This window comes from Lissotriton helveticus, chromosome 6, assembly GCF_964261635.1.
Source record: "Lissotriton helveticus chromosome 6, aLisHel1.1, whole genome shotgun sequence".
Lineage (NCBI taxonomy): Eukaryota > Metazoa > Chordata > Amphibia > Caudata > Salamandridae > Lissotriton > Lissotriton helveticus.
Window position 1 is genome coordinate 1959136554 of NC_136067.1, and position 27826 is coordinate 1959164379.

The 27826-nt window shown below is 43.7% G+C and overlaps 2 protein-coding genes across 6 annotated transcripts in view; one reads left to right on the top strand and one right to left on the bottom strand.

Moving 5' to 3' along the window:
* The window catches only part of OTOF (otoferlin), a 1162910-nt gene extending 1144991 nt beyond the window's left edge, over positions 1–17919 (top strand). The window contains exon 46 of the mRNA XM_078649977.1: positions 17658–17919. Within this exon, the coding sequence (XP_078506103.1) occupies positions 17658–17838 (181 nt within the window). The 3' untranslated portion in view covers positions 17839–17919. The remainder of the gene's footprint in view (positions 1–17657) is intronic.
* LOC144763932 (uncharacterized) overlaps positions 1–27826 on the bottom strand; it is a 231242-nt gene that overhangs the window by 108117 nt on the left and 95299 nt on the right. The gene's annotated exons all lie outside the window — the stretch shown is intronic.

Here is a 27826-nt window from a genome sequence, read left to right on the forward strand (position 1 = left end):
AGTTAGAACAGACAATGCGCATCCTTCCCTTTCGTGCGTGAAGAGGGAGAAGGGCTTGGAGTAATCTGGTGTTCCTAGGACGGGTGCCGAGCAAAGGGCATCCCGCAACTCCTTAAAAGATGCTTGGCATTCGGGGGTTCAAGGAAGTGGGAAGGGTACATCTTTGGCCAACAGGGAAAGTAGGGGCTTTATAATGAGACTGAAATTTGGTAACCATTGTCGGCAAAAAGAGGTAAGGCCCACCAACGAACGGACTTGCTTCTGTGTTTTTGGGATGGGGGTGTCTAGGATGGTTTGGATTCGGTCGGGTGTAAGTTTCCTCCCTTCTTTGGACAGGAGATGGCCTAGGTAGGTTACTTGAGGTTGGCAGAACTGCAGTTTCTTCTTGGAGACTTTGTGGCCATTCTCCGCAAGAAAGTGCAAGAGTTGGATAGTGGCTGTGATTGCAAGAGGAGTGGTGTCGGCCGCCAAAAGAATATCATCGACTTATTGGATCAACACCACTCCATCTGGTAGCTGGACGGCGTCCAGCTGTCTTTTGAGGGCCTGGCTGTAAATGCTGGGACTTTCTGTGTAGCCCTGAGGGGCTCTACAAAATCGGTACGAACGGTTTTTTAAGGTGAAGCCGAAGAGATAACGGCTGTCTGGATGGATGGGGATAGAGAAAAATGCATTCTTGAGATCAATAACGGTGAAGGTGGTGGCAGTGGACGGGATGAGGGTCAGAATGGTGGTGATGTCTGAGACTACGGGGTACTGTGGTACCACCACTTTGTTGACTTCTCGCAGGTCGATGATGAAGCGGTACGCTTTCTCATCTCCCTCACCTTGCTTCTTAACAATGGGTAGGATAGGGCTGTTGCAAACATTACTAACCACTTCCTCTACCACTCCTGCATCTACCAAGGACTGAATAATCGCTACCAATGCCTTCTCGCCTTCGGGCGATATCCGGTATTGTGGGAGTTTCGGGAGTATTGCATCTGGTCGAACAGTTATGTGTACGGGATCAATCATCATTCGTCCTACATCCGAATCGTTTCTGGCCCATAGATACGGGGGTAGGGTGTCGAGCAAGGTTAGGTCAGCATCAGTGATAGAGTACATATGTCGTGCGGGGCAGGATCTGGACATGCTCGGGTTGTCGTACAGGATGACTCGGACTCCATCTGGGGAACATCTAATAGTAGCTCGGAAATGTTTTAGTAGATCAATACCCATAATGGTGTCAGGGGAGTTGGAGGAGAGCAGAAATGTTGTGTCCGTGGGGTTGTTTCCTAAGTCAAAGGAGATAGGTACAGACAGGGGATTGGTGGAGGGCGTTCCATCGAAACCTATCGATGTAATGTGTGAGCCAGACAAGGGTGCCCTTGGAATCAGTCGTTTTGATAATACACTACGTGTCGCTCCAGTATCTACCAAAAATGGAGACTTTGTACCCAGGACCTTAGCGGTGACGTAAGGACCTTGCTGGTCAACACAGAGCTCGACTGGATCCCTCCCTCGCCCTTGGCAGTCCTATGCAAAGTCGTGAGCATTGTCGCAGCCGGACTGTTGGCACTGATTCTGTCGGGGACGGTCAAATGTGTTCGGTCTGTCAGGTTGGTTACTGCTGGTGTCGTGGGTGTGCCCTCGTCCCTGCCCTCTAGTCCTGGGGCCATTTGTCGTGGCCCTTGTCTCGTTATTTTTAAGCATTTCTCGGAGGACCGGGCATTGAGACTTCCAGTGGCCAAACCCTTTGCAAAACGCACACTGGTTCTCATCGAGGTCTGTTCGCGGAGCGCCAGGTGTGGGTGTGCGGTCTCTAGGGCGTGAATTTCTAGGGGCATTCGACTGGTAGTTTCCCCTATACTGTTCCCTTCCTCGAGTCACTCCCTGTAATTGAGCAATCATCACTCGTTCTTTTAAGTCCTTTTTCTTTTTCTCTGTTGCCCTCTCGTTCTCGTTCTTTTGGTGTTCGTAATACTGAGCCATCTGAAGGATAGCTGCAGGTTTTGAGGCCCCCCAACTACTCTCGCTTGTCAGTAACTTCTGGGAGACCTCCTGTAATAGCCCCTTTACGTAGTTTTGCACGAATAGGTGTTGTCCCGTTGCGGTGGTCATGTCTTGGCCACTGTAGTCGGAGAACACTGTCTCAAATCGGGAGAAATACTCTGATACGTCTTCCTGGGGTTTCTGACGGCAAGCCGTGACTATCGACCAGTCTACCTTTCTCTCTGGGATCAATGTCTTTAACTTCTGCACTATTTTGTCCGGGAGTTCCAGTATGTCTTTTACAGGTTTCTTACCGGGCTCTCGCTGCCTATCTAGTTCACCGAGTTGATTCCAGGTATGTCCAAACAGATCTGTGTGGTTGGCCTTCCGGATTTGCTTCCACACGTCAGCCGGCAGACATAACCCAAAAAACAAATCAATGTCCGCTAGGGTCATTATGGTTGAGCCCAAGGCTGTACTTAGTTCGGTATAAAATGCTGTCGGGTTCTTTCTTAAATCGGGCAGGGTTTGCCTAAAGGTTAAAATATCTTGTCGATCCCATGGTTGATAAACCCAGTTGTACACAACCCTCCCTTTTGCATCTGCGTGGTTAATATCGTCGTTTGTTCCCTGACCTCTTGGGGGAACCCAGTAGGGGGCGGCTTCTCTGATAGGCATCATAGTGTTGGCTACTTCTAATGGGGGCTCATCCAGGACTGAGACAGTGAGCTTAACCTCTGGTTTCTGTTCAGTGATGTGGCGGAAGACCTCAAGTGTTTGCATGAAGAGGTCCGTCACGTCATGCTCGGTCCCATCTCCAACATCGATCTTTCTATATAGAGTCGTCAGCTTAGCAGGACCCTTAGTTTGATACCTATCCTCATATGCGTTCAGAGTGTGGAAGCTGAACCGTAAAATGAAATGCCGTTTGTGGCTACCAGCATGTGAATTGTACATATCCATCGCATATTCTTCGCTCTCTTTCCGTTCTACCAGTGTCTTTGCCATCTTATCAATCCCATCCCGCTCATCTTTGCTCAACCTATTCGGTCTTGCCGTTAGCTGCTTGCTAGTCTCAAGTTCATTTGATGTTGTTACCGATGTGGCTGGTGCGAAGGCCGTAAGGGCCGGGGCACTAGCGCTAGAGTCACCCTCGCCCGTGCTCAGGACTGGTAGGTGCTGTGCCAGTGGTTGGCAGGGGGCATAAGGAGGGGGCATGTAGATGATCGGAGGACCTAGCAGTAACTCGTCGTTTGCCCGTTGTTTGGAGGGCATTTCTGGGTAGAGCGCAGAGGGGGTCCTAACAGGACATTGGCCTGTTGACCCTGATTCTTGCAATTGTCTAACTTCCTCTCTCCTTTTTATCTCTTCATCTAATTCCTTCGCTGCCAGGTGGGCTGCCTTTCGCAATTCTTTCCCTATTTTTGTTTCTTCTCTTATCCTTCGTTGCTCTGCTTCTTTGCGCCACATGCCGATACTATCGAGCATAGTGGGTGTTGTCTTATTTATTCTAACAGCTGCTTCTAGCGCTTTTATTTTATGATCATCAAAAGAACCTATCAGTGGCCACTGATTTTTGGGGTCCCTTTTCGTATATTTATGCCATAGCTTACTATAAGCTATGGCGACTAGTCCTTGTTTAGTGAACATGTCCTTATTAGGGGTGCCTTCCAATGGAGCTGGATGGTTCATCTCTAATAAACGGTCCGGGTTGATCCAACTACTGACCAATGGGGAGAAGATAGGCATGACGGGTTACAACGGGGACAAAAGTCTGCACTACCTATCCTTCACTACTTCGCGAAGACTAGACAGAATATTTTTATTCTGCAGTATTCGCAAATAGGGAATACCCAAAGAGAGAACCAATATCGAACAATTAATGTTCGCTCAATCAAACAATCAGTGGCGAGAAAGAAAATAGGCGCGACGGGTTACAACGGGGGCAAAAGCCTGCACTACCTATTCTTCACTATCTGCAAAGGAGGACAGAATACTTTTTACCCTTCCCCGTTTGTAGACAGAGAATTCTCGAGAAAAACAATCCTCGAACAAACAATGTTCGGGCAAACAATCAATCAGTGGGGGAGAAAAGATAGGCACGACGGATTACAACGGGGGCAAAAGCCTGCGTTACCTACCCTTCGCTGCATGCAAAGGAAGAGAGAATACTTTTATCCCTCTCAGTTTGCAGACAGAGAATCTCCAAGAGAACCAACAATTCGGAGAGTAATACTAGTATTTTCAATCAAACAATCAAATATTTCTTAGTCTGTCGTGTTACACGACCTTACCCGGACCGTATGGACAGTTTCTCGTCTTCCGCTTCCAGCGCCCGATCGTCCTCTACTCTCTGCTGCTACCGTGGCACTCCTGATGGTTCCCAGTCAGGACCGAAGATCACTCGGGGAGAGGTCTGCTCGGAACCAGTGAAGTTCAGATGATCGGCTGTCAGACGAGGGTCTATTGGACAGGAGCTCTTCCGATCGTTGCAGTCGTTCACTCTGTCGTTGGGACCTCTCCCACCGGATCCACGTGTCGCTGATGGGCCCCACACGTTGGGACGCCAATTGTTGAAGGTCAGCAAAAATGGTCAGGCGATTTAGTCGATGTTTCTTAAGTAATTTTGCCCGGCGTTAAACGCCTCTAATACCTTATGAAGATTTATCAAAATAAAGAGGCAGGCGCTGGAGACAGGAAGACAGGAAACACGTTTTATTCCGACGGAGCAGAACACATCAGATTGGACAACAAGGTATCGTCTCGAGGTGCTCTCTGTAAGCCTCTCTGAGGCCTGATCTTTTATACACTGGTTTATGAATGCGTCCGTTCTTTATTACAATAAAGACATTGTGAAGTAGTGAAAGATGACATCCTCGGTGCCCCCCCCCCGTTCCGGCTCATTCCAACACGTGGCTACAGTAGAGGTCCTCACCCCCCATGCAACAGGAGGGGGCTATCACGCAGCTGAGTGTTTCGCCGATTCCTTTGGAATGTGTGCGCCTGATCGAATCTCAAGGGGTGGGGAGGCCATGATCAATAGTAGCTTCTTTGAAAAGGGTCGAGTGCATACAATAGTGGGCAATAAACTGTATCCTCAGGCCAAGGGATGACCAGCGGTTCGTACAGACAATCGGGCTCAGAGGAAGGGGTCATCAAAGGAGAGGTATTCATGGAAGGAAATGGTCAGTGTGGATAATCACGCGTTGAGGGAGGGTTTATCGACTGAGGGGCATTCATGGAAGGAAAGGAGGTGTTGGTCAGGCGCGGGGTGTGATTCTCAGAGACAGAGTCATGTGGAAGGAGAGGTCATGACTTGTACATGTGAGAGCGGAGGCAGCCAGGGTGCATGGGGGAGGCTTGCAGGGTCAGGGAAGTGTGCTGGTGACCGATCGTGAACAGGGAGATCATGGTACCTAAAATGGCTGTCGTGTATGTTTATACGTGAGTCTGAGGAGTGGACAAGATGGCGCAGATGATGTTTAGTTCACGATCTAAAATTCCACATTAGGAAAAGCCATAAGAGACTTTATGATAAACGGTGCAATCGAGTCGTGTGCAGCATATCGAGGCTACAAGTAGGCCGCCGGAGACTGCCGGATTGCCTAACATCGGACCTCAGCGTGATGATGATGATGCGAGAAGGCCTCTGAAGACCAGACTGCTAAGATCGCTTGCCAGGAGCAGCGAAGCCAGTTTCTGAGTGCCGCAGGTTCTCTTCAACTACCTATTACGGTACCAATCGGAGTTGGAACCATGCCCTGCAGAGCCAGTAGCAAGGCTAGACTTGCCGTAGAGGGCATTGGGCATTTCCTCAGGAGATTGGAAGGGTGCGGGGCTGTTTTGTAGCAGTGGGGGCAGGGTTTGTTACTGGCGGTCGGTTTTTCAGCAGGGCTGCAGTATCGGCCCCCATTAACAAAGGCATCAGCGCTTCACACCTGCAACACCGCCTGGTGTTGCAGGCTGGTCTCATAAAAAACTGCCAGGGCTGCTTTAGGTTTCTAGTCCGCCCTGGCCGATACTTGCAGCAGTGGGGTCCAGCTGGCTGGTTAGCTTTACTGATAAAGGCGGCTGGAGATGTCTTTTGATGTGTCGGGGGGGTAGTAGGCCGGAGTCCCTATTGTGTAGGCCCCGCTACCGGATCCCTAATGACGCCACACACACTCACTGTATGGGTCTCAGAGTGAACCCCGAGCAGGTGACTCTCCTTTATTTAAAGCCTCTGGCCACATCTGGCCAGAGGATGTAGTACGTGCACATCTGGGTCCTCAGATAGCAGGACAGCTGACCTGCTACATCCCTCCCCAACTTGGTCCCAAAAGTCAGAGTTTGTTTAGTTAACATGCAAAGTCTTTGAGCCGTTGGCTGGGCTGAGGGTTGGGTCTAAGATTATACTGATGGAGCTGGCTATGAGTCGGCTGAACACTGAGTTGAAGGCCGGCTTGCAAGTTGTCATGCCAGTCATCTTCGGGTTCCACCTGACTTCGACGCCAGGGTCCGTCGCCCAGAAATTGTCTTCTCAATACTCAGACCACTCAGTATCCTCTTTGCTATCTCCAGGAGGGGTTTGTTGGGGTGAGTTCAAAACTTGTTTGAACCATAATATGTTTCTCGAGACTACTTCTTGTGCCTTTTTGGCCGTCACCATAGTTCCAACACTTTTGATGACAGTCCAGACCGCTGGCCCAAATGGTGGTCTGAACTTCCACCCCAGCTTGTGATCTTTGGTGATGACGTGATCAACGGGCAGGAGTGATGGGATCTTGGCCCGCCGGGTTTGATTGGCAAGTACATTCCTTCGCTCAGGACGTGTTTGAGTCCCTTGGATGTCATGCAGTGGTGGAGTCCATCCTGGGCAAGTAGGAATCATATCTCAACGAGGTCCGTTAAACATCAGTCCACGGAGCCTTTTGGGTCGTGCAATGGGGGGTGCTCCGATATTTCCTCAAGAATGGTTGCAAATGGCGTTCAGTGTCTGCTTGTTCAGCGGGGGTAATAAGAAGTGACTTCTTCATTGTTCGCATAAATCTTTCGACCTCCCCATTGGCTTGTGGCAACTGGGGGGGATAGGATGTTGATGTATTTCAAGCCTATTGAAGAATTCTCCAGATTCCGCTACATGGAAGTACGGTCCATTGTCGCTCTTGATTTCGGAGGGTAACCCGAAGATGGCGAACACTTTTTCGAGGACCGGTACGACATGGACGAAGGCTTGTGAGTCTATCACTTCTATGATAGGGTATTTTGAATACGTGTCCATTAGGACCAGGGTGGTCCGTCCATCTAGTAAGCGCCCAAAAACAATGCTTAGCTTGCCCCAAGGGATCACACAGGGTTTCTGGTGATTACCGGTGCCAACCTCTCTGGTGCGCCCGCCAGTTGGCATACAGAGCATTTGCGAACAAGGTTTAGGGCCATCACTTCCAACCCTGGAAACCATACCTTCCCCTGCAATTCTGTCTTTATCTTCATGGCACTTTGGTGTCCTCCATGCACAACTTAGCGTGACTTGGTGTCAGTGTTTCTGGAAACTACAATACAAAACCCTCCTGGGTAGTGCTGAATTCGTATCGCACTGCCACATCTTTCTTAGGCTCTCTTTGTCATCACTGGCCGAGTCGTTAGCATGTTGAAGAAAGTCTCGCCAAAGCCCCTTTGCACTGCTGTGCGTACTATGGTGAGGACCGGGTCTGTCTCAGTGGCCTCTTGGATGTCTTCAAGTGGCAGGGCTCGGGCCATACCGCATTAGAGACCATTCTGATATAGTCCTCCATCCTGTCTGGGCTGTCTTGGGTGTTGGATTGCACTGGGTGACGAGATAGAAAGTCGGCAGGGTACTTTGATCCTGGGCGGTACACGACTTCCATCTCATATGCTGCAATTGGATGGCCCACCTTTTGATGCATGGGGGTGGATCAGGAGCAGACCCTCAGAAGAGGGTTACGAGGGGCTGGTGGTCCATGATTACTTTAAAAGGTTGGTCGCTCAAGTATGAATAGAAATGTCCTCCAGTTCTCTTGATCACAAAGGCTTCCCGCTCGATTTGAGCTTATCACGTCTCCGTATGTGTCAATGCCTTGCTGGTGAACACTAATGCAGTCCACCAACCTGGGTCTTGTTCTTGAGCTAGTATCGGTCCTAGTCCCACTAAACTTGTGCTGGCCAACAGCTCGATGCGTTTGTCAGGATCGAAGTAGACATGTGTGGTGTTGTCAAGAAGAGCGTCTTTGATTTTCCGGAAGGCACTTTCTTCTTGATTGCTCCAAACCCATTTTGTGTCTGCCTTCAAGAAAGACCTCAAAGGTTCAGTGAGAGTTGCCAGGTCTCCTCACTTCTGAGATGGTAGTCAGTGCTTGCGCTTTCTTGATCACTTGGGACTTAAGAGGGTCAACTTGTATCCCTTGTTGGTTGAAGACATATCCAAATAATTCTTTGGGATGCCCGGGGTGGACCCAACCCTTTCTTTATCACCTCCTATTCCTCGAGTCTCTCTAGCTCCTTCTCCACCAGCGGTCATAGATGGAAAGGACGCGGCGATGCTGGAGAACCACGGGTGCGACTGAAGAATCAATGTGAAGCTTCACTGGTGGATGCTTGAGACAGCGGAGCCCTCGAATCAACTCCTGAAATTGAGTCAACAAGCCATTCACTTGGTGTGATTTTACTCTATTGGCGGAAAATATCAGGCCGAGGTCCTCTGCTGTTTGGCTTCCGATCAGTGTGTAGGCTTCCTGGTCAATGACGTTAAATGTTGTTGTTAGCTCCTGATCTTCTGATCGTACGGGTACTGACATCCTCCTGCAAAGGGGTAGAGGTGTCTGACTTCCATATGCAAAGATCCTGGTGTATGACCAGTTGATGTCTGGGCCGGAGATAGTTGTATTTTTGTACTCCCATCACAATGACAGACGCTCCATTGTCAATGATGGCTTGGACTTCTGATCCTGCCACTTGGACGGTGCAGGTGGGTTGAGGCCATTTTCTTCCTCCTCTTCTTCTGGGGATGAATCCTGCGGGTGGTAGTTCTGTTTTGTCAGGAGTTTTGCTTCATGCGGGCATGTCATCTTTGTGAGACAATTGGCATACCATTTTCAATGGTCTTTGGTTGTCTGTAGGTCCTTTGTTCCTGAGCTTCTCAGTGCAGACTGAGTGGTTTTGGATTCTGCAGTTGGAACGGGTGCGACCCTGTGTCAGGCAGTCACCGATCGGATGTTCTTTGCAGCCACAATATCTGCACTTTTGCTTAGTCTGCTGGAGCCTTCTTCCTTTGGTCGTGTCTCCCCAGCTTTTGGTCCGAATGGCGTCAACCTGTTCGGTTTTGATGTTTTGTGGCTTCTCCGGAGTTTGTGTGATGGCCAGGTCCATTTCGTTGGCCCTGGCTGCGACAGGTTAGGATGTCGTCAAGGCTGATGTTTGGTTGGAGCAATATAGGCTTCGTAAGGTTTTGTTTCTGCATCCCTGTATCAGCTGGGCCCGGATTTCCTTGAATTGGTTGTCTTCTGTGCAGTTGGTCGCTAGTATGTGAAATCTCGCAAGAATGGTATCAATAGACTCCCCCTCTCGCTGGCTTGGCGAAGTTTGAACTTTTTGAAGTCGGGATTTAGCTGAGGGTCGAAGTGGGCATTGAGTGCCCTGACTGCTGCATCATAGTCTGTGGCAGGTCCACTCTCCAGTTTACATATTACTTCTCGTGCATGGTGGCGGAGTAGTGACCTCTTAACAGCGCCCGGTTTCCCCTGGGGCGACAAAGTAATTTTCAGGTTGCCCGATCCATATTTTCCATCTTGGACACACAGTTTCTCTGTCTGCTAGCTCACAAAACTGTGGCAGCACCCATGTGAGGGCATGTTGTGTGGGGGTCAGCTGTTGAGGCTGTGCTTCGTCTGCCATGTTGGCTGGGTTCGGGGTCTATCTGGTCTCTTGTGGTGCCACTGGTGGTGGTATTGGTCCCAGCCTCTCTAAACCTCTTTCTGTTTCATTTAGTTTGGTCTTCCCCCTCCGTTCTTGTATTGCAGAAATCACTGCCTGCCTCTGTGCTTGTATTGCAGATGGCACTGCTTGTTTCTCTCTTCTTGTTGATGTTTTATTTACTCTTATTCTTTCTTTATGTTATATTGCATATGCCACAGCTTGATATGCTTTGCTTGTTTTTTTATTTTTTCTGTTCAGTGGGCCTGGATGGGGACAGAAGTGGCCGTGGGTGGAGTGTGCTAGGCCTTGTGCTGGCTCCTCCGTGTGCTGGGGACGGTCTGCATACACGTGCTCCTAGGCGAGCTGGGCGGGGCTTGTTTGCCACGTACCGCTGTCTTCACATGCCGCTGCTTGCCGGTGTCTCCTGAGCTGCTGGGTGCCAGTCCTCTGTCAGCCTTGAAGAGAGAGAGCGCCAGCTGTATTATTGGTCCTTCCTGCTGTCTGACAGCAGCCTCCCACACTGGGTTGCTGCCGCACTACACGTGGCGATGTCGGAGCCTGCTGGTTCGGGCCTGCTCTCTTGCCAGACAACATCCTTCTGGTATTTGGTGGTGAGGGTGTGGGGGCACGTCACGCCCTCTTAGCCAGTGTGATGTTAGGGGGGGGTTTATTATAGGACGGAGTTCCTATTGTGTAGGCCCGCTCCCAGATCCCTAATGAAGCCACACACACACACACTCACTGTCTGGGTCTTAGAGTAAACCCCAAGCAGTTTACTCCCCTTTATTTAAAGCCTATGGCCACACCTGGCCAGAGAATCTAGTATGTGCACATCCAGGTCCTCGGATAGCAGGACCGTTTACCTGCTACACAACTGAACAGAATTTAAAACCAGTGTGCCACTTCTGTCAGAGTGGAGTCATGGGGAAGTTTGGAGCACATTGGTATCTTGGACAATATTGAGAAAAATGCAATGGATGAAAGACTTGCATTAAATTCAGCGGCTGGTACCTACTCTGCATTGCTATTCACTGCTTTACGATCCATTGCTTGTTTGTCCACTGTGCCACTTCGAAAAGGACTCAAACAGATGCAAACTAGCTGTTGCCCTTCCCCACAAGAGAAAGTGCAAAGAAAACTGCTTCTCCATCTCCCTGTCTATACATGTGAAATGTCAGAATTACTTGTTACCATTGGTAATATTGTGACACTGCAGGCAGAGGCCAACCAAATGCAAATCAGTCTTGAATTCCATATGCACCTCAATCACTTGAAAATAGGTTGGAAAGTAAAATTGATAGTGCCAGAGCATCCCACTAAACAAGCTACCTGTGCCTCATTTACATTACCTCACAATAAGTTATAGATTAACATATATTTGTCACAGACCTGCTGAACAAGTAAAAGCCTTGAAATAGAGATAGATAGATAGATAGATAGATAGATAGATAGATAGATAGATAGATAGATAGATAGACAGACAGACAGATAGACAGACAGATAGATAGATAGATAGATAGATAGATAGACAGACAGACAGACAGACAGACAGACAGATAGATAGATAGATAGATAGATAGATAGATAGATAGAGAGATAGACAGACAGACAGACAGACAGACAGACGATAGATAGATAGATAGATAGATAGATAGATAGATAGATAGATAGATAGATAGATAGACAATATGGTTTGGGATTCTATTGATTGGTTTAATTTGAAGTTTCTTTTAATGGGAGGGAGCACAAAACATCAGCATTTCTATGAATTAAGTTTTCTATCACTTACTTCCATTCACCTTGTGTTTCCTCTCTCCCTTTTTGTTTTCTGTACTGTCTGTCTTCTCTGTTTCCACCTGCCGACTCTCCTGCCCCTGCTCTAAACCTCCACCCCCAGTCGGCCGGATACCAGCTTCATTTGGTTTCTCAACCCACTGAAGTCCATCCGCTACTTCATCTGGCACACTTACCGCTGGCTGATCCTGAAAATCCTCATCCTCATCCTCCTCCTGCTCATGGTCGGCCTGTTCCTTTACTCCATGCCGGGTTACCTGGTTAAGAAGATCCTGGGTGCCTGAGACATCCGGCTTCATTAATGGTACTGTCCTTCTCTTTCCTCACATTTCATTCTTGTCCTTCAGGGGTAGAACCTTTCTCATCAGAGGTTCTGCTACCTCTGCATGCTAGCACGTGGGCACATGCTCACACCTTCTCTGGCCGACAACTGCTACTCTGTCAAACTCTGAGACTGACATATAGTTAGGTATAGTGTCGTCCCACAAGCACACAAAGAATCTTGTCCTCAAAAGAAGCAGAATTCTGATTGCAGAGTGACTGAGAAGGAAGAATTTGTCTTGAGAGGGCTTTAGGTTGAAGGAAGACTTTGGAAATGTTTAAGATGGTTTTTGGGTCGTAAAAGGCCGCTTCAATTTGGGAAGTAAAGTAAGATTTTTGGGGTTTCCTTGATCAGCTTGTGGTAGGATTTGTGTGCATCTGCGAATTGGAGCAGATCATCCAAATTGTAGGCCTGACACCATTTGTGTTCAAGCTGTTTGCAGTGACGCTTTTGTTCCACTCAGTCCGGGGAAAACTAAGGTGTGGATTGCTTTGACTAGCGTTTATTGGAGGGTGCTAGTTCATTGACAGTGTTTGGATCGTCAAAATGAAAATTGAAATCTTACAGGGCAATTACATTGGTGTATCATAGTAAGAAAGGGGCAAGTGCCTCCCTGAATGTGGTTAGGGAGGATGATTTTGGGCAAGGAGGGCGATAGAATAGGCAACCAGCAAAGGAATGGGAAGGGTTGAACTTAAGGGAGAATCCTAAGCTTTCTGCTCTTTTAAGGGAATCTATGTCAAGGGAGCTGCACTGGAAGCTGTCATGGAATATGATGGCTACTCCACCACCTCATCCTTCTCCCTGTCCCAGCTTAGGATGTATATCCAGGGGGAAGGGTAACAGCTATATCGGGATTGCATCAGGGTTTGAGCTATGTTTCGGTTATAAATAGGATATCGAAGTGGTAATCTAAAATTGGGTCATTGACTTCTTGCACATGTCTGCTCAAGGAGCTTGAATTTATGAGCCCCCACAGAGAGGGATGTAAGAGCAGGTGTGGGTGTGTGCAACAGAGCCGGGGACGACTGATAATGAATACCAAACTCGCCCCTGGAGCCAATGAAAGATACTTAGCCATTAGGCGTATTTGGTCCCAAGTACGGCAGTTATGAGATGCTTTACTCATGAAGCATTTTAAGAATTTGGGAGAGAGAGGTTTACCTACTCCGAGACGGGCTCAGTGGCTGGGAACTGGCTGCAGACCAAACGCGAATTGGCAATGAAGGGCTTGCCTTTGGCACGGCCATGGTACGCCAACAGCTAGACAGCTGTACACATCTGCTGCGGGTCCCCAAGCTCCTTTTGAGCGCACAACTAGTGTGGCAACCTTGCGGTTGCAAGGAGGGGAAGGGAGCAGTCAATTGATTAAAGCAGAATTTCTCTAATAAGTCAACGCACATTAATAGTAGTAAACAGTTAAAAAGTGGTAGTGCAGTTAAAAGTTGAATTCATTAGTAATTATTAGCAGCAGTAATTTAGAGGCAGCAGTAAAAACAGATGTTTAGCAGCAATGATTTCCAGGTGAATTTAGCATGCTCCAGGCAGCAAAGCAGTCATTCCAGGTGCAGCAAAGCAGTCTTGTGGAGCCACTCCAACAGGCAGTCCTTTGAGAGTCATTCCGCAGGTACAGAAAGTGAACTGAGAAGTGGGTACGAGGGTCCAATTTTTATACCTGCTGCCTTCTCTGAAGTAGGAGACATTTCTAACGGTTTCTTTTTGAAGTGCGTGAAATTTCCTGTCTCCCCTGCCCTGGCTCCATGCTGGCTGCAGTGACAAGACCAATCTTTGTGGGGCATTTAAGGCCATTCTAGTTGGTGCATGAAGACAGACACTCAACAGTTCCTCCATGTCTGTCAAGTGCGCGCTCCACTGTGCATACACTAACTTGACCAGTGGCGCATGCACAGAGAACGCATCTGGAGCGAGTACACCCATGTCCAAGCTGAGACTATGTACCTAATGGCTAACAGAAATTCAGATATACAAAAATAGGGATAGCTATTACCTAATTGCGAGTTTTTGCGAATCGCAATTAGGAAATCGCTATTCCCAATGTATGAAACTCTTGAGTTTCATTAGTGATTCATAGTGGGTCACAAATAGGCCTACTCCAAAAGGAGAGCGTTACCCAGGTTAACCAGAAAGGACCGGAAATAGCAAGACAATATAAAAAGTGTTCCTTCCTGTGTTCTTCAATGCTAATAAAACAAATGTATGCAAAGTACAGTGAACCAAAGGAAATCTCCTTATAATACAAATATAGCAGCACATAAATCAATCTTCTTATTTGATTATTATATTATTGGCATCATTATGAAAATTAATACAATCCTTTATGCAATTAAAAACACTTATTATTAAACATCATACAATCAATAAAAACAGGCAAAGAAATGTTTCAAAATGATGTGATATTTAGTCAAATGAATCTCATACAATTATCATCACATTACATTTTGTGTATAGAAAACATTTTCATTAAAAACAGATTAAGTGTGTCCTTATGTCAGTTAATCTGTTTTTAATGAAAATGTTTTCTAACACAAAATGTAATGTGATGATAATTGTATGAAATTCATTTGAATAAATGTTTACAATTATTGAAAGAATCGATGTAAAAAATATCACATAATTTTGACAAATTTCTTTGCCTGTTTTTATTAATTGTATGTACTGATGTTTATTCATAAGTGTTTTTCATTGCATAAAGGATTGTATTAATTTTCATAATGATGCCAAAAATATAATAATAAAATAAGAAGATTGATATACGTGTTGCTATATTTGTATTACAAATAGGCATACTACAACATGAATATTAATGAGGTAGGTGGCAATTTATTACCCACTGGGATTTACTGCCATTCGTCTGTGATTGCTTTTAGATAAAGCAATCTTTTTGTTAAAGGCAGTTGATTTTCCTTAAAGAAAAACGGTATGCATTTAAAATGAAAAAAATGAAACTTTGGAAATTGTCATCTTTATTTTGTCCAATCAATAAATTAACCAACTCATGTATTAACAATGATTTGTAAAGAGAAGGTCCAACAGAGGTTACATAATTTTTAGGTACTGAATTTCCATGCTACATATTTATGATCATATTTATGATCATACAGATGCAAAGAATGCAATCGCCTGCAGAGAGCATTGAATTGTTAGTAACAGGCCATCATACCTAAAAGGCAGTAACTGAATGGGCATTAAGAATTAAGTATTTCCTTTACCAGTAGAAGTGATTTATCAAAAGAGAGTTTAAGGATTGATTAGGCATTGACTGTAATATGTCGTCTATCATTCATCTGATTTTATCAGCAAGGGGGCTACCTAAGTAAACATAAAAGCTGCATGAAAATGCCAACCATACATTATTCGCTCTTTCTCCATGCTATCATGTTTATCAACACTTTCCCTCTATGTGTGCCTGCTTCTGTGCTGTCTGAACCTGTATGTGTTTTGTGGGGTTTTATGGTTGCCTTCCATTTCACCTTAGGGCAGTAAAAAGTGCTATACATGAAAGATGCTTCTCAATATGTGTCAATGGGTGCCTGTTTGCTGGTCTATGTATGTGCATGGCTTTAGGTGTGTTGGTCTGTGTGCACTGATGGGAAACATTCTTTGCTATGAAGTCAGAACCGCACAATGCCATTGCCACGCATCCATTACCATGCAGTACCTTTACACTCATTGCCTTTACAACGCAAACCTTTAACACAAATTTGCCTTTACCACGCATGCCAATGCAAGGTAAGCTTTTTTTAAGGTAAGTGTGTATGTTTTACACACACACAGATATATATATATATAGTTATATATATATGTGTGTGTGTACATACATATTCACTGAAACAAACTAAGGTTACAAGGACATTATAGTTAGGTTCAGATTTTATACACACAAATCTATAGAAATTCAGAGGTAATAGTTATGTGTGCCAACTATATCTGATGCACCGCTCAATGCACTGCTTTCGACTTCACATATCACATCACTCATGACGTTGTCCGTGACATCACTAATGACATTTTCCTTTCCACCTGCCCCTCTCCTCCCTACACAATAGTATAGTGCTGAAACGCATCAAGACCCCAAGTGGGGGCCATGGAACATTGGACATATCCAAATAAGGCAAGGGCTATTACAAATAAGAAAGCCAGCCCTACCCGGTCTCCTGCTCCGTCCCTCCCTCCCCTCCAGTTTCCAGAAAGCAAAGAGAACAACAATAAAATAAGGAACTTGTTTCCCCTCCTATATTTATGAAAATGAACTTAAGGCAAAAACTTCAGATACACAGTTTACAGTTTGTGAATTGTTATTCTTTCATTTTATTAACCTGGTTTTTTTCACAGAGTAAATAACAACTTTTCACTATTGCTACCCGGAATAGTGATCGTCACAACCTTTCACTATCTCCTATCATATGAAAAATGTATTGTTACAAAGGAATAGTTCCATAAAAAGGTCCACTTGTTTCATACAAACAACCCTGGTCTTTTTCCTTGACGTAAAAGTCTAAAACATAAATAAGACCTAATAGAATGCATTAATCTTGCCACACACACCTGATTGGTTCCTGATTGTTTTACGAAGTAGGTCATAGACTGAACCTCCTTTGTCTTTTTAGTTTACATCAATGGCCATCTGTGCATGGGTGTTGTGTGTCTATTTGCATGAGCTACACAAATATTGTTCTATTGGCTTTGTCAATGCTTGTTTTTATGAGTCTTTTATTTACTGCACAGCTGCTATGAGCGTGACTGCGGGGCTCAGGTTAGGGGGACCCTCCTGATTGTGAGGCTGTGCTCCCAGATGAAGTAGGCTAACTGAAGTTCACATAGGCGATGGGCCCAGGTGGACAGATTGCAAAGGCTTCTCCTATCATGTTTTAGGGCAGTTTAATGTGTATGTTCTGAATATTTACTGATCTTGCAGTAAAATGTTGGTCTTTGTGCAACTACTAACTCACAAGGTGCTTGGGGCAACCATATATTTCTGGAAAGAACATTGGCTTGGCAGGCTTCTCCCAATTTACTGAGGACATATCCATTTTCTAATTCTTTGAGCCACTGTGAGATTGTGGGAATCACCCTAAAATTGTATTTTAAAAAGAGATATTCACAAAAAGAACCCGGTATATTTATCCATATTTGTTCTTTAACGGTACTGAACTGTTTTAAATCTTTTTAGCAGCAAATTCTGTTGTATGCATAAGCATACACAGAGAAGGGCTCTGGGTCAGCCCTCTTCAGCCATTTCAGTTCATCACCTATTAGGCAGTAGATGTGTAACTTTATACCTAAGGAAGGTTGAACTATTTTTATCAGCCTGTGATTTTAGAACTTAGGAATGTGGCCTATTTTACTGATGTCAGTACTGACTCTGTGTGTCAAGCAGATACAGAGTAGGAAAACGAGTATACTTAGCACAGGTGCTCAAGGCTGGTCCTTTACTTTGGATTGGACTTAAACAAATTGTATTGACTTTTTTCGCAATATATACTAAAATGTAATAACTAACAATCCCTAATCTGATCTTTGTAACACACTTGCTGATATTAACAATACTAATAACTAACATGTTCCTTTCCACCTGCTCCTCTCCTCCCAACCCTCTCTACCTCCTGCTTTGTTGTCCTCATGCTGCCTCGGACAGTCGGCCGGATACCTCCTTCATCTGGTTCCTCAACCCGCTTAAGTCCATCAAGTACCTCATCTGTACCCGCTACAGATGGCTCATCATTAAGATTGTGCTGGCGTTGCTCCTCTTGGCCATGGTGGCACTCTTCCTCTACAGTATGCCGGGTTACATGGTCAAAAAGCTGCTGGGTGCATGAAAGAGGAAGACACCAGCGCAAGAGACTCATCTGTGGCCTAGGCCCACACCACTAAACCTTCCATTCCAGCCTGTGAAGCTCTCCTACGGGTGTTATGAACATTTGCTTCTGTTTGCTTGAATTTCTTGTGGATTTCTTTTCATGACCTGAAGGGAGTTGTTACAGGGTGGGCAATGGGCAGGGACGCCACATTTTAAAAAGAAGATTGGACAACGTTCATGGGTTCAAAAATTGATCTTGCAGCAAAGGTTACCGGGCAAACCATCTGTCAACCATTTGTATACTTATGCTGTAATATCTGTGTCCGTCTGTTCCATTATAATTGCATTCCATTCTGAGCATGCGTGTGCATCTCACAGAGAGCGTACTAAGGACAATGAGAGTGCTGGTACTCGGCCAAACAAAACTGCACTCACAACAGCATGGAGAAATAGATCAGTGGATAACAAACTAAAACACAGATACACAAATAAGTCCTTGTGGACTAAAGTTGAAATCCATGATTCTCTGCCAACAGGAAACAGGGTGTGTACATTAGGGTAATCCATAGATTCCTCAAGATACAGAACCCTCTAACATCATACAGGCTCAGCAGCACCAGACACTAGTGTTGAGTACTTGTTTTTAGAAATATATATTTCCACAGAGATGAAGATGAGAGACTCCTGTCTCAATGTCACAGAGTTTATATCTATTTTCATGACTGTCCATTGTCTTTCACTTGAGCAAGAGAAAGACCAGATTTTAAAGTGCCTACAATTGTGAATTGCTGAAAAGCTGAAGAGATCAACTTCAAATAGATAGTCATATCAGCAAACATTCCAAAAGCGTGTCTCTGACAGGGTTGGAATTTGAAGTGGCAATCTGTCCTTCATTCTTCATTGCAATTCTGATCTTTTACATTTTACACACCTATGAGCAGAACTTGAGAAATCAAATTATTTTCAAAATATATTTATTTAGTGATTTTATAAAGCACAACAGTCTCTCATGAGGAACAATGCACTGTGCAACAGATAAAAAGCAACAACTTATAAATTCCATTTTTAAAAAGAACAAATCATTTGAATGGATGAGCTATTTCAGAAATATGAAACATAATTGGGAAAGGATTGCTGCTGAGCTTTTGACTTTTTAAGTTTGATAAGTCACTAAGCAGACCATTAGTCTCTTATGCCCAAGAGAGAAGTTAAAGGATAAACAGGTTTGTGTAGGAATAGAGATGTGAAAGTGGTAATAACCACCTTAAAATGAGTACAAGCTTCTAGTGTGATATGGTGCAGAGAGTGCTGAACCGGAGAAATACCTTCAAATGTTTTAACTCCTGCAACCTAGACGCGCTGCAACATGAAGCCATGATTCCATAGGGGAAAGAGCGTAGGGGGCAATGAGCTCCATTCTTATGCAATAAAATCAAGGTATGTTCTTGATTGAAACATAGTCACAGGAATGTGCTTTTGATTTGCATGAAAGTACTGAAGTTGGTTATGCACCGCTGGGTTTTCTTAGTGAATGGAGAACGCTTTGCTGATTGAACAACAACAGGACTAATATATATTTAACCATCATACAAGAAAACCATAGTAAACAACACCCACAGTAAAAACAGAATCTGTTTTCAGAAGATTTAATTTTAGGAAATACACATCTAAACAGCCTTCAACTAGGTATGAGTTACTCTCAAGTGAAGGGCAACCAAAATGGAAGACATCTGGGTGTCATCAGAGTACTGATGAACAGAGATGCAACGGTGTGCAAACAGATCCCAGCTACTCTATGTAGAGCATGGAACGCATGAGTGATGGTATGACCCTTGTGGTACCCACAGCCAAAGTAAAACCAGCACAGATGGATAAGAGAGAGAAAAGTAAGGAGGACCTGGTGATTCCGAGAAAAGGAGGGAACCTGTGCTGCTTGAAGAATGTATATAAATAGCCTCGGAAGGCCAGCAATGTACAAAGACTCAAAGGAATCTTTGTCCATGAAAACAATTTAGAGAAAATGAGCACCCACACCAAACCAGATATTGCCTTATAAGGAGTGGGGAAAGAAGCAGGTTAAACGCACTGGCAGGTGAAGAAGCCTATTGTTCTGCACAGATTTACTGCCAGGGTTTGATGAAAATGACATGGAGTTTGATGGGCAGGGTCTCATTTGTTAGGGTCTCTTTCCTTTTCAGCTGGTGAAGGAAGGCTCTGTTATGTTGCATGATTGCATAGTGCTTAGTTTTAGTTTTGATAATGGGAGAGGTGGTGTGGGAGTGAGTGACCCCATCACTAAGCATGAAACGCCAGATGAGAGAATGCAAGCAGCGCCACCTTTTATCGTCTTGAGATGGAGAGGTGTGCACTAAGACCCGTTACCTCTGCCAGTCCTTTGTTATAGAAATGTTGCTCCCTACTTCCTAAATGGGTACATTTCCTACAAATATTAGTGTTGATCCAGCAGCTAATCTACTTCTTATTGGTTGTTAGGCCTTTTTTTTTTTTAAATGTGACCTAAGTGAAATTACTGAGATGAGACTAAAGCTAGACATACACATATATACAGCAGACATGTATGTATGAGCCGGACATCAGGCGGAGGATTAGCAGAGCAGATTCACAGAGCCCTATGAACAATATACAGCAGGGTTTCCACAGAATCCACGAGAGCCACCTCAGATTTTCAGGATAATCACCGATTTTGTAAATATGTTTCCCTTGTATTCATGAAATACATGTATATTTCCTGTATATTCTGAAAATCTGGCAAGGGTCCAGCCCTCCAGAATGCACACTGGACACCCCTGGTATGTAGTATTAACGCAACATTGTGTCTTCCAAGGTAACTTTAAAATTGACTATCTTGAGATAAATCACCTTAGAATTGAGGCTTTTGCTGACAGAAGTACATTTATGAATACAATTAAAACGTGTTTGATACAATACAATTTGTATCATACATCTGACCAGCCTTGTTGCTGTCTTTGAGCATGTTCATAGCACAAGCAGTAAGCATTCAAGTTAAAGTTCAAGAACACGGCAAACCATTACCAATTTGATATCGATTTGTTGTTTTCAACCAGGTATAGAGAGAATAGCACGAACTTGCACCCTAGTACATCTGTAAGTGCCTAGATTTTGATAATTGTATAACACACACTTTTAGCCCATTAGGCAAAAGATGAAGCTCATGGCACACATATAATGCGATTTATTCTTTCACCAAAACGAGGGAAAGCACTGTACATATATCTGGTTAAGGAGATTGAAAAGAGGTACTGTATTATTTATATTTCTTCTATATTCCAGAATCTGGTCAATTTACCAGTGGTCTTCTAGGCAATATAAAGTATAATTTCTGAACCCAAATATGTTCTGAAAAGGCCATGCCTCAGTCTTCCTTAACATTCTAGCTAAACATCCTATGCCTCCAATGCTAGAAACACTACAAATAGTACCCAACATGCCACAAACTAATACGAGAGGGTACTGGCTGAACTTGTCGACAAGCTTCATTTCACTAGAATTTAGAGGTGTATCAAAAGGTGCATCATACACTCTGTGGCTTCATTCTGGTACTACGGGAATTCACATCATATGGCCTGATAAACAAAGGTAAACGCACACTTGTGTGTAAGTTTACTCTTTTTTGGTATTCGCAAACTACGATTTAATAGTAACTTAATGAATGTGGAGACTCCGCAATCAGGGAAGAGAACTCTGCGCATAAAGAAATAGGTCTGTTCTATCTCTTTATGTGCAGAGTTCTCTACCCTGACTGTGGAGTCTCTTCTGCTGTAAAGTTAATATTAAATCATACTTTTTGAATCCTAAAAAAGAGAAACCGTGCATAAAAGTGTACATTTCATTTTTGTAAATCTGGCCCATATATTCTTTGACGCTCATGAAGTTAGATCAGGTAAATATTTAAATAAATCCTACCTTACGTTTAAACATACCAGACAACTTAAACCTTTTACAAATACAGATCAGGAGATAGCTGTTCTAAGAGACCATAGATTGCAAAGCAAACAACATGATTGCAAAAGCCTTCAATGTATGTTAATATAAGCGTCACCAGGGTATCCTGTTCGCCTCACCGGCAAGCATAAATACCACTAACATTATCCCCAATAATAGTCAACATTAGAATGAAAAATTTAATGAAACGGGCGACAAATATGATTTACTATCAAATCAATTATAAGTTGTAAACAAGGCTCCCTGTTTCCGTTTTTTCTGAATTGTGCAAATGAATACAGACAGAAAACATTAATTTTCTTGTCTGTATTTAATTTTAAATGTGGATAAAAATGGAAATTGGGTTACTTTTTGAGTAATTGTAAATACTGTTTGCCAGGCCAATAGATGTGTGGATTGATAGATAAGGGGGTTAAAAAGACAGGAATTTTAGTAAAGAGGCTTTAACAGCAGTAGATATACACAAGGTTGATACTGAAATGTGCATATTTTCATATAAGTGCACTGATTTATCTTTTGCGGGTGTTCACACCACTGAAACCTGGCAGACATTTAAGCATGAGCGCATATTTATCGGTTATAAATGAGGAAATATACTAATTTTAGCTTTATTTTTCCACAAAACCCAAAATAAATATGGATGTAAACAGATAAAATTAGCAAAAAATAAATATGGATAAATACAGACGGAAAGCAAAAAAATAAATACCATAAAACCGGATGCCCTAGTTATAAATGCCCAGCTGAAAAAACATTTTAGCAGAACATGCGTTTAGGAGCTTTTAGGTAGCATAATTCTGTGTTTTATCAGACACATTTCTTTGTGCAACACCTGCACAAAAACATAAGCTTCCAGTGCTCTTTTTACTTCAAGAGTTTATTTCACAACCCTGTCACTTTTCATCCACTGTAGAGCTTGCACAACAGGCTGTGGTAGTCCACAGCAGAGGAGGCATGTCTCATTCTGATAGCTTGTGTGTGACGCTGGAGAGAAATTATTGCACTTTAATATCTAATTCAAGTACATCAGGCTCTGCATCATCCCACACTGTCAAACTCATCATAAACTGTAAACTCCTTCCATCCCCTACAACTATCTCATCAAAGACCTTAGTCAGGCTTCCACCCCCATGAAATATCTAACCAGCAACTGAAATCTTACATTCATCACTAGAGATCAGACTTTTGTCTTCTTACAACACCTAGAGAACACTTAGCAAGTAATGAGATTTTACTCCAAGCTCCAAAATGAATCTTTACCCAGTGTCATCATTTTGAAGTCACCATCCATGGCACCTGAGACAGTTCCTGTTCTACAGCACCAGGGTGCCGCTAGCAAAAAGACCCCTATTACTCTTAAAAGCATCAAATAGGGAGTGGCATGTGCAATGAGATTTGGAAGTAGAATATTACTATAGTGGGACCACAGAGTACCTTGCACCAGACTTGGGCTCATCACGCAGTTAAGGGAACTCATCACAAAGTGATAACCTCTTCTACATTCCAGTCACTGGAAAAGCCTGGCATACAATGACGAACAGTGCTCCTGCTCCAAGAGGGTATATATAAAATAGAGATTCTATTTAAGGATTTCCACAATCAGAAAGAACTCACCAGGCACCAACAACATAACCCAAGTCTAGAGAGAGCTCATCAACCATGGTAATGTCTTGCCAGCAATCCAGGTACTAGAGTGTTTCATGCAATAACATGTCATTGAATCTCCCCATCACTAGACTATTGGAGCATGCACATGGTAGTGTTTGATATTAATGGATGTACAAAGTGGGTCATTGAGATGTACTGTAATGTGTTAATCTCCCGGAGGAACCTACACAATTGCGAACAATTTGATGGCACTTCATTTCCATGGGTACGTAGAGGCAGATTTTGTTTAACCAACACCCACTAAGCTTTATGGAAATGCATACCATGTGGTATGACAAAACGTTTGCGTTTGGAGTGCAGCGTCCCTAGCACGTAGAAAAGTTTGATTTGTTTATGTACAATGTTTATTTATTTTTTGTTTTATTAATTTATATATTTCAGTTTCTTGCTCTGGTTTCGTTGTCAAGTAAATAGAATTCTCACATTTGCACTAATTTTGAACTGTAGACTATGTAAAAGAACCTGTATTTGTAAGTTTTATCATGTGGGCAATAATTTACAGATTTTTCCTTTTTGTGTTTTTCTTTGTTTGTTTATGATTCTCCTGGGTTTCTTTGACTGTATCAATAAACCAAAATGATCCCACCAAGTCGTCCCAGTAGCAGTCTCGCGTGGATGCTGAACCCTCTGCGCATCATTGGCATTCTGATATGGAGACACTACCGGTGGCATTTCTTCTGGCTGCTGCTCTCCTGCATCGTAGTGGTCTTTGTAGCTTTGATTATCTACACTCTGCCAGGGGTCCTCAATGAAAAGATGATAAATGCTGGTCGTTAGACAGAGGCACTGGTGGGACTGGCAGTGTGTGGTTATTGTATGCATGCATATGTCTTCCAATGGATAGATCAGCAGCAGAATAAGCATACAACATATTCCGATGATAATGATTGCTCAACGAAGGTGATGAGGAAGGAAACAACATTTGACATCCTTCCAAATAAACTCTGGAATAACTAAGATTTAGCAGCAGACGTTCCATCTGTCCGCCTGTTTCCTCTACACTAAACAAACGCAGAGAAAGCAGACCTTCCTGATGGAAGCTGCCTTCCACTCTGATTTAGGGAATACTATTGAGCAATTGTGGTGATGCTAAAACGAATACCAAACTGTACCCCAATATTTTCAGTGCTGACATTTAAGGCAGACATGTAAAACATGGAGAAACCTCCTAGCATGTCATTTCTAATATGGCTACTCTAAATGTACATCCACAGAGGGTACATTCCCAGTATCCATATTACATGACAATGATCCCACAAACCAGTACTGGCATGATGGAATTGCCATCACACTGTTGTTATCCCTGGTGGCAGGTTTGATCCTACTTACAGCAAAAAGTTGTCTCTGGGGTTCGGATCTTGAAATGGCAGACCTTCCTTTTGGCAGTGAATGGGCGATCCAGCGGTCTAGGAATAAATCAAGCACCAAGACTGCAGTTGAGTTTCCGCGGCTCGGGTACTAGAGTTCACCACACAGATGTTGTAATTCCTTGCTGTATAGAGAGTGCCGTAGAGACAACAACACATACATAGCGGGCACTACTTTGGGGCCATTCCTTCAGTGACACTACGTGGATACCGGACTTTGGGCATAAAGTAACATATACAAATCAATCTTTCCAAAGAAGTGTGTTCATGTGTTAGCAAAAGTCAACATTGCTAGGAAATTCACAATAATAGCAACACACTAGCAAAGACAGAGATTACAACCATTAATATTATGTGTATTTGTGTTCAAAGAGCTTGGTAAATGCACCAATACTTTGTATCAAAGTAATGAAGAAGCTTTATCGCCATTTAAATCAAGGGTGTCAAACATTGCTGTCAGGTGGCCAAAGCAATGACAGATTTTCAGGATATCTACTAAAAATATATATTTATGCAATTGATTTAAATAAGAATCAAGGCCAGATGTACGGCGGATTTGTGCATGCTTAAATGGACTTTAGACCCGTTGGCTCATGCAAAATACCTGTGGCCAATGTACTAACTCTATTATGCGAGTAGCCAATTAAATAGCGACTCGCAAAAGAGCGTTAGCGACTCGCTATTAGGAACAGGGCGTCCCTTCCTAATAGCGAGTCTGTACCCTATGTAAGAATGTTTTACGACCGCAATTGCGGTCGCAAAACACTCGCAGTTTACCACCCTCTTCAAACATTTATTCAGAGCAGGCAGTGGCCCCAGGGACCACTAGCTGCCCTTAAAAAAGAAACAAAAACGTTTCATTTTTTTTTTTTTAAATGCAGCCAGTTTTCCTTTACGGAATACAGGCTGCATTTAAAAAAAAAAAACTGCTTTATTCAAAAGCAGTCCCAGACACGGAGGTCTGCTGACCCCAGCAGGCCACCATCCCTGGGATTGCCAGCCATTCCTAATGGGGTCACAAATTGTGACAGCCTCATGAATATGCATGGGGCATGCAATTTGCGACCCTATTGGGAATCGCAAACAGTGTCTCAGACACTGTTGTAAATTGGCAATTGCAACTCGCAATTTGCAAGTCGCAATTTCCAATGGTCGCCCATCTGGCCGCAAATACCTGGTCAGTGGTTTTTCTTAAACTATGGTACAAAATGTCTCTCATTGACCAATGGTGGACGCTCCTGAAATAAACCATCATAGTATGACTATACCTTTTATTGATCCCTGTGTCCACTAATTGTTGTTCTCAGGTCCAAAGCATGATAGCTCACGTCTATTGCTACTTCTGGCTCATTGACAAGGCAAGCCCTGACTTACATGTATATCATGTATGGACAATATCAGACTTTTAAGTAATAGAAGCATGTGTGAAGACAGGCTGGGAATCTGGCTGCTTTCATCGAGCACAGACGCCAACCTCAACAAAATAAAGTCACAATGGAAAACTGCAACCTTACAAAACCACGTGTTCACATACATGTAATCATTCACCAGCCAGACAAACAGCAATGTTAATGCTTTTCAAAATACAAGAGGTGTTATCACCTTTTGCTTTAATGCTCACCAGGTATGGAAAGTCATAGTACTTAAATCGGAGTCATGAACAAGGATTAATTGTACTTATTTTCACATTCATGGTTTATATTCTCTGGTGTGTCATTGCGCCTGCCTGCATGGAGTCCCCACAATTTAATTCTGATGCAACACAGAGGCCTTCAAAAGGTGGCATGAATAGCATCACTACGACTTCTCGCCAGACTCTCTTCCCTCACTAATTTAAGTAAATCCTATCATTAAAATCAGTTTTTAGATAGCAAAGGAGTAATATGATTGATTAAGTAGGAGTAATTCCATGTAATCCTTAACCTACATTATTCCAAGAGAACAAACCTAGGGTTTCTCTCACAGTCCTTGGTGTTTTACAGTATATAACAGGCCAAAAACTGTCATTACCTCCGAACTAAAGACGGCCAGGCTACGAAAGGATCTCACAGGTAAAAACAGACTGGGATAACCTGTACCACATAAGAGAACCATGCCTGCAGACATGTCATAATGGAGCTCCTGTGTAAGCCTGCTATCCCACCACAGCCACCAAAGGGCCTTACACCAGGAATCTACTTCCAGACTAGTTAGTTACTGAAGAGTCATTGGGATGGGTGATCCATATAGAAGATTCAGTATACGCCTCGCTCAAGTCGAAAGGCGGGGTCTTTCCAGTCCGCAAATAGCAAATTGTTTGCAAAGATAAATTGAGTTGCCCAGTATTAAAGGAGCATATCTGCCCATCTGAGCCCCCTGTGCATATGGAATGGGTGCACTTGTTGAATGCGATCCTGGTGGGCTTATTCCATTAACATTCACTTTGATGTGAACATGTGACTTTCTTTTACATATTTTGAAATGTACTTATTAAAGTTTGTCTCCATTTATTACATCATAGCCTGGATCTTTAAGTTATTTATTTATGTACTACTTTTTTATTATATTGGGGAAAGAGTACTTGACCACTGCATCCATCACATCAGATCGTGTGGGTGCTCAGTCACAATGTACATCAAGACTATGGCCTCTCCACCCCACTTTCATTTACAAATCAGGGGGATTCCTTACATTGGTGCTAAGCACTTGGATGTGATCAGCTGTAGGTCTAACCACTTGCAAACAGTAAAGACACAGTGTTCCGCCAAAGGCCAGTGCAATGACATGTATTTGAAAAAAGGGAGTTGACTTTGCTTTGGTGCCTGTGTTGAAAGACCTGGATCTCAGGAAGTTGTTCAGAAAGAGGGGTCTTCTTTATGGCTCTGTAGTGAGAAATTAGAATTGGAGATCAGTCTTAAAGTCTAGGAGAAAGGAAACAATTCTAAAGTTGCTGATGTGAGTTTGAAGAGGCGCTCTGGACTAGGATAGTGCCTTTTCTATAGCCAGGAG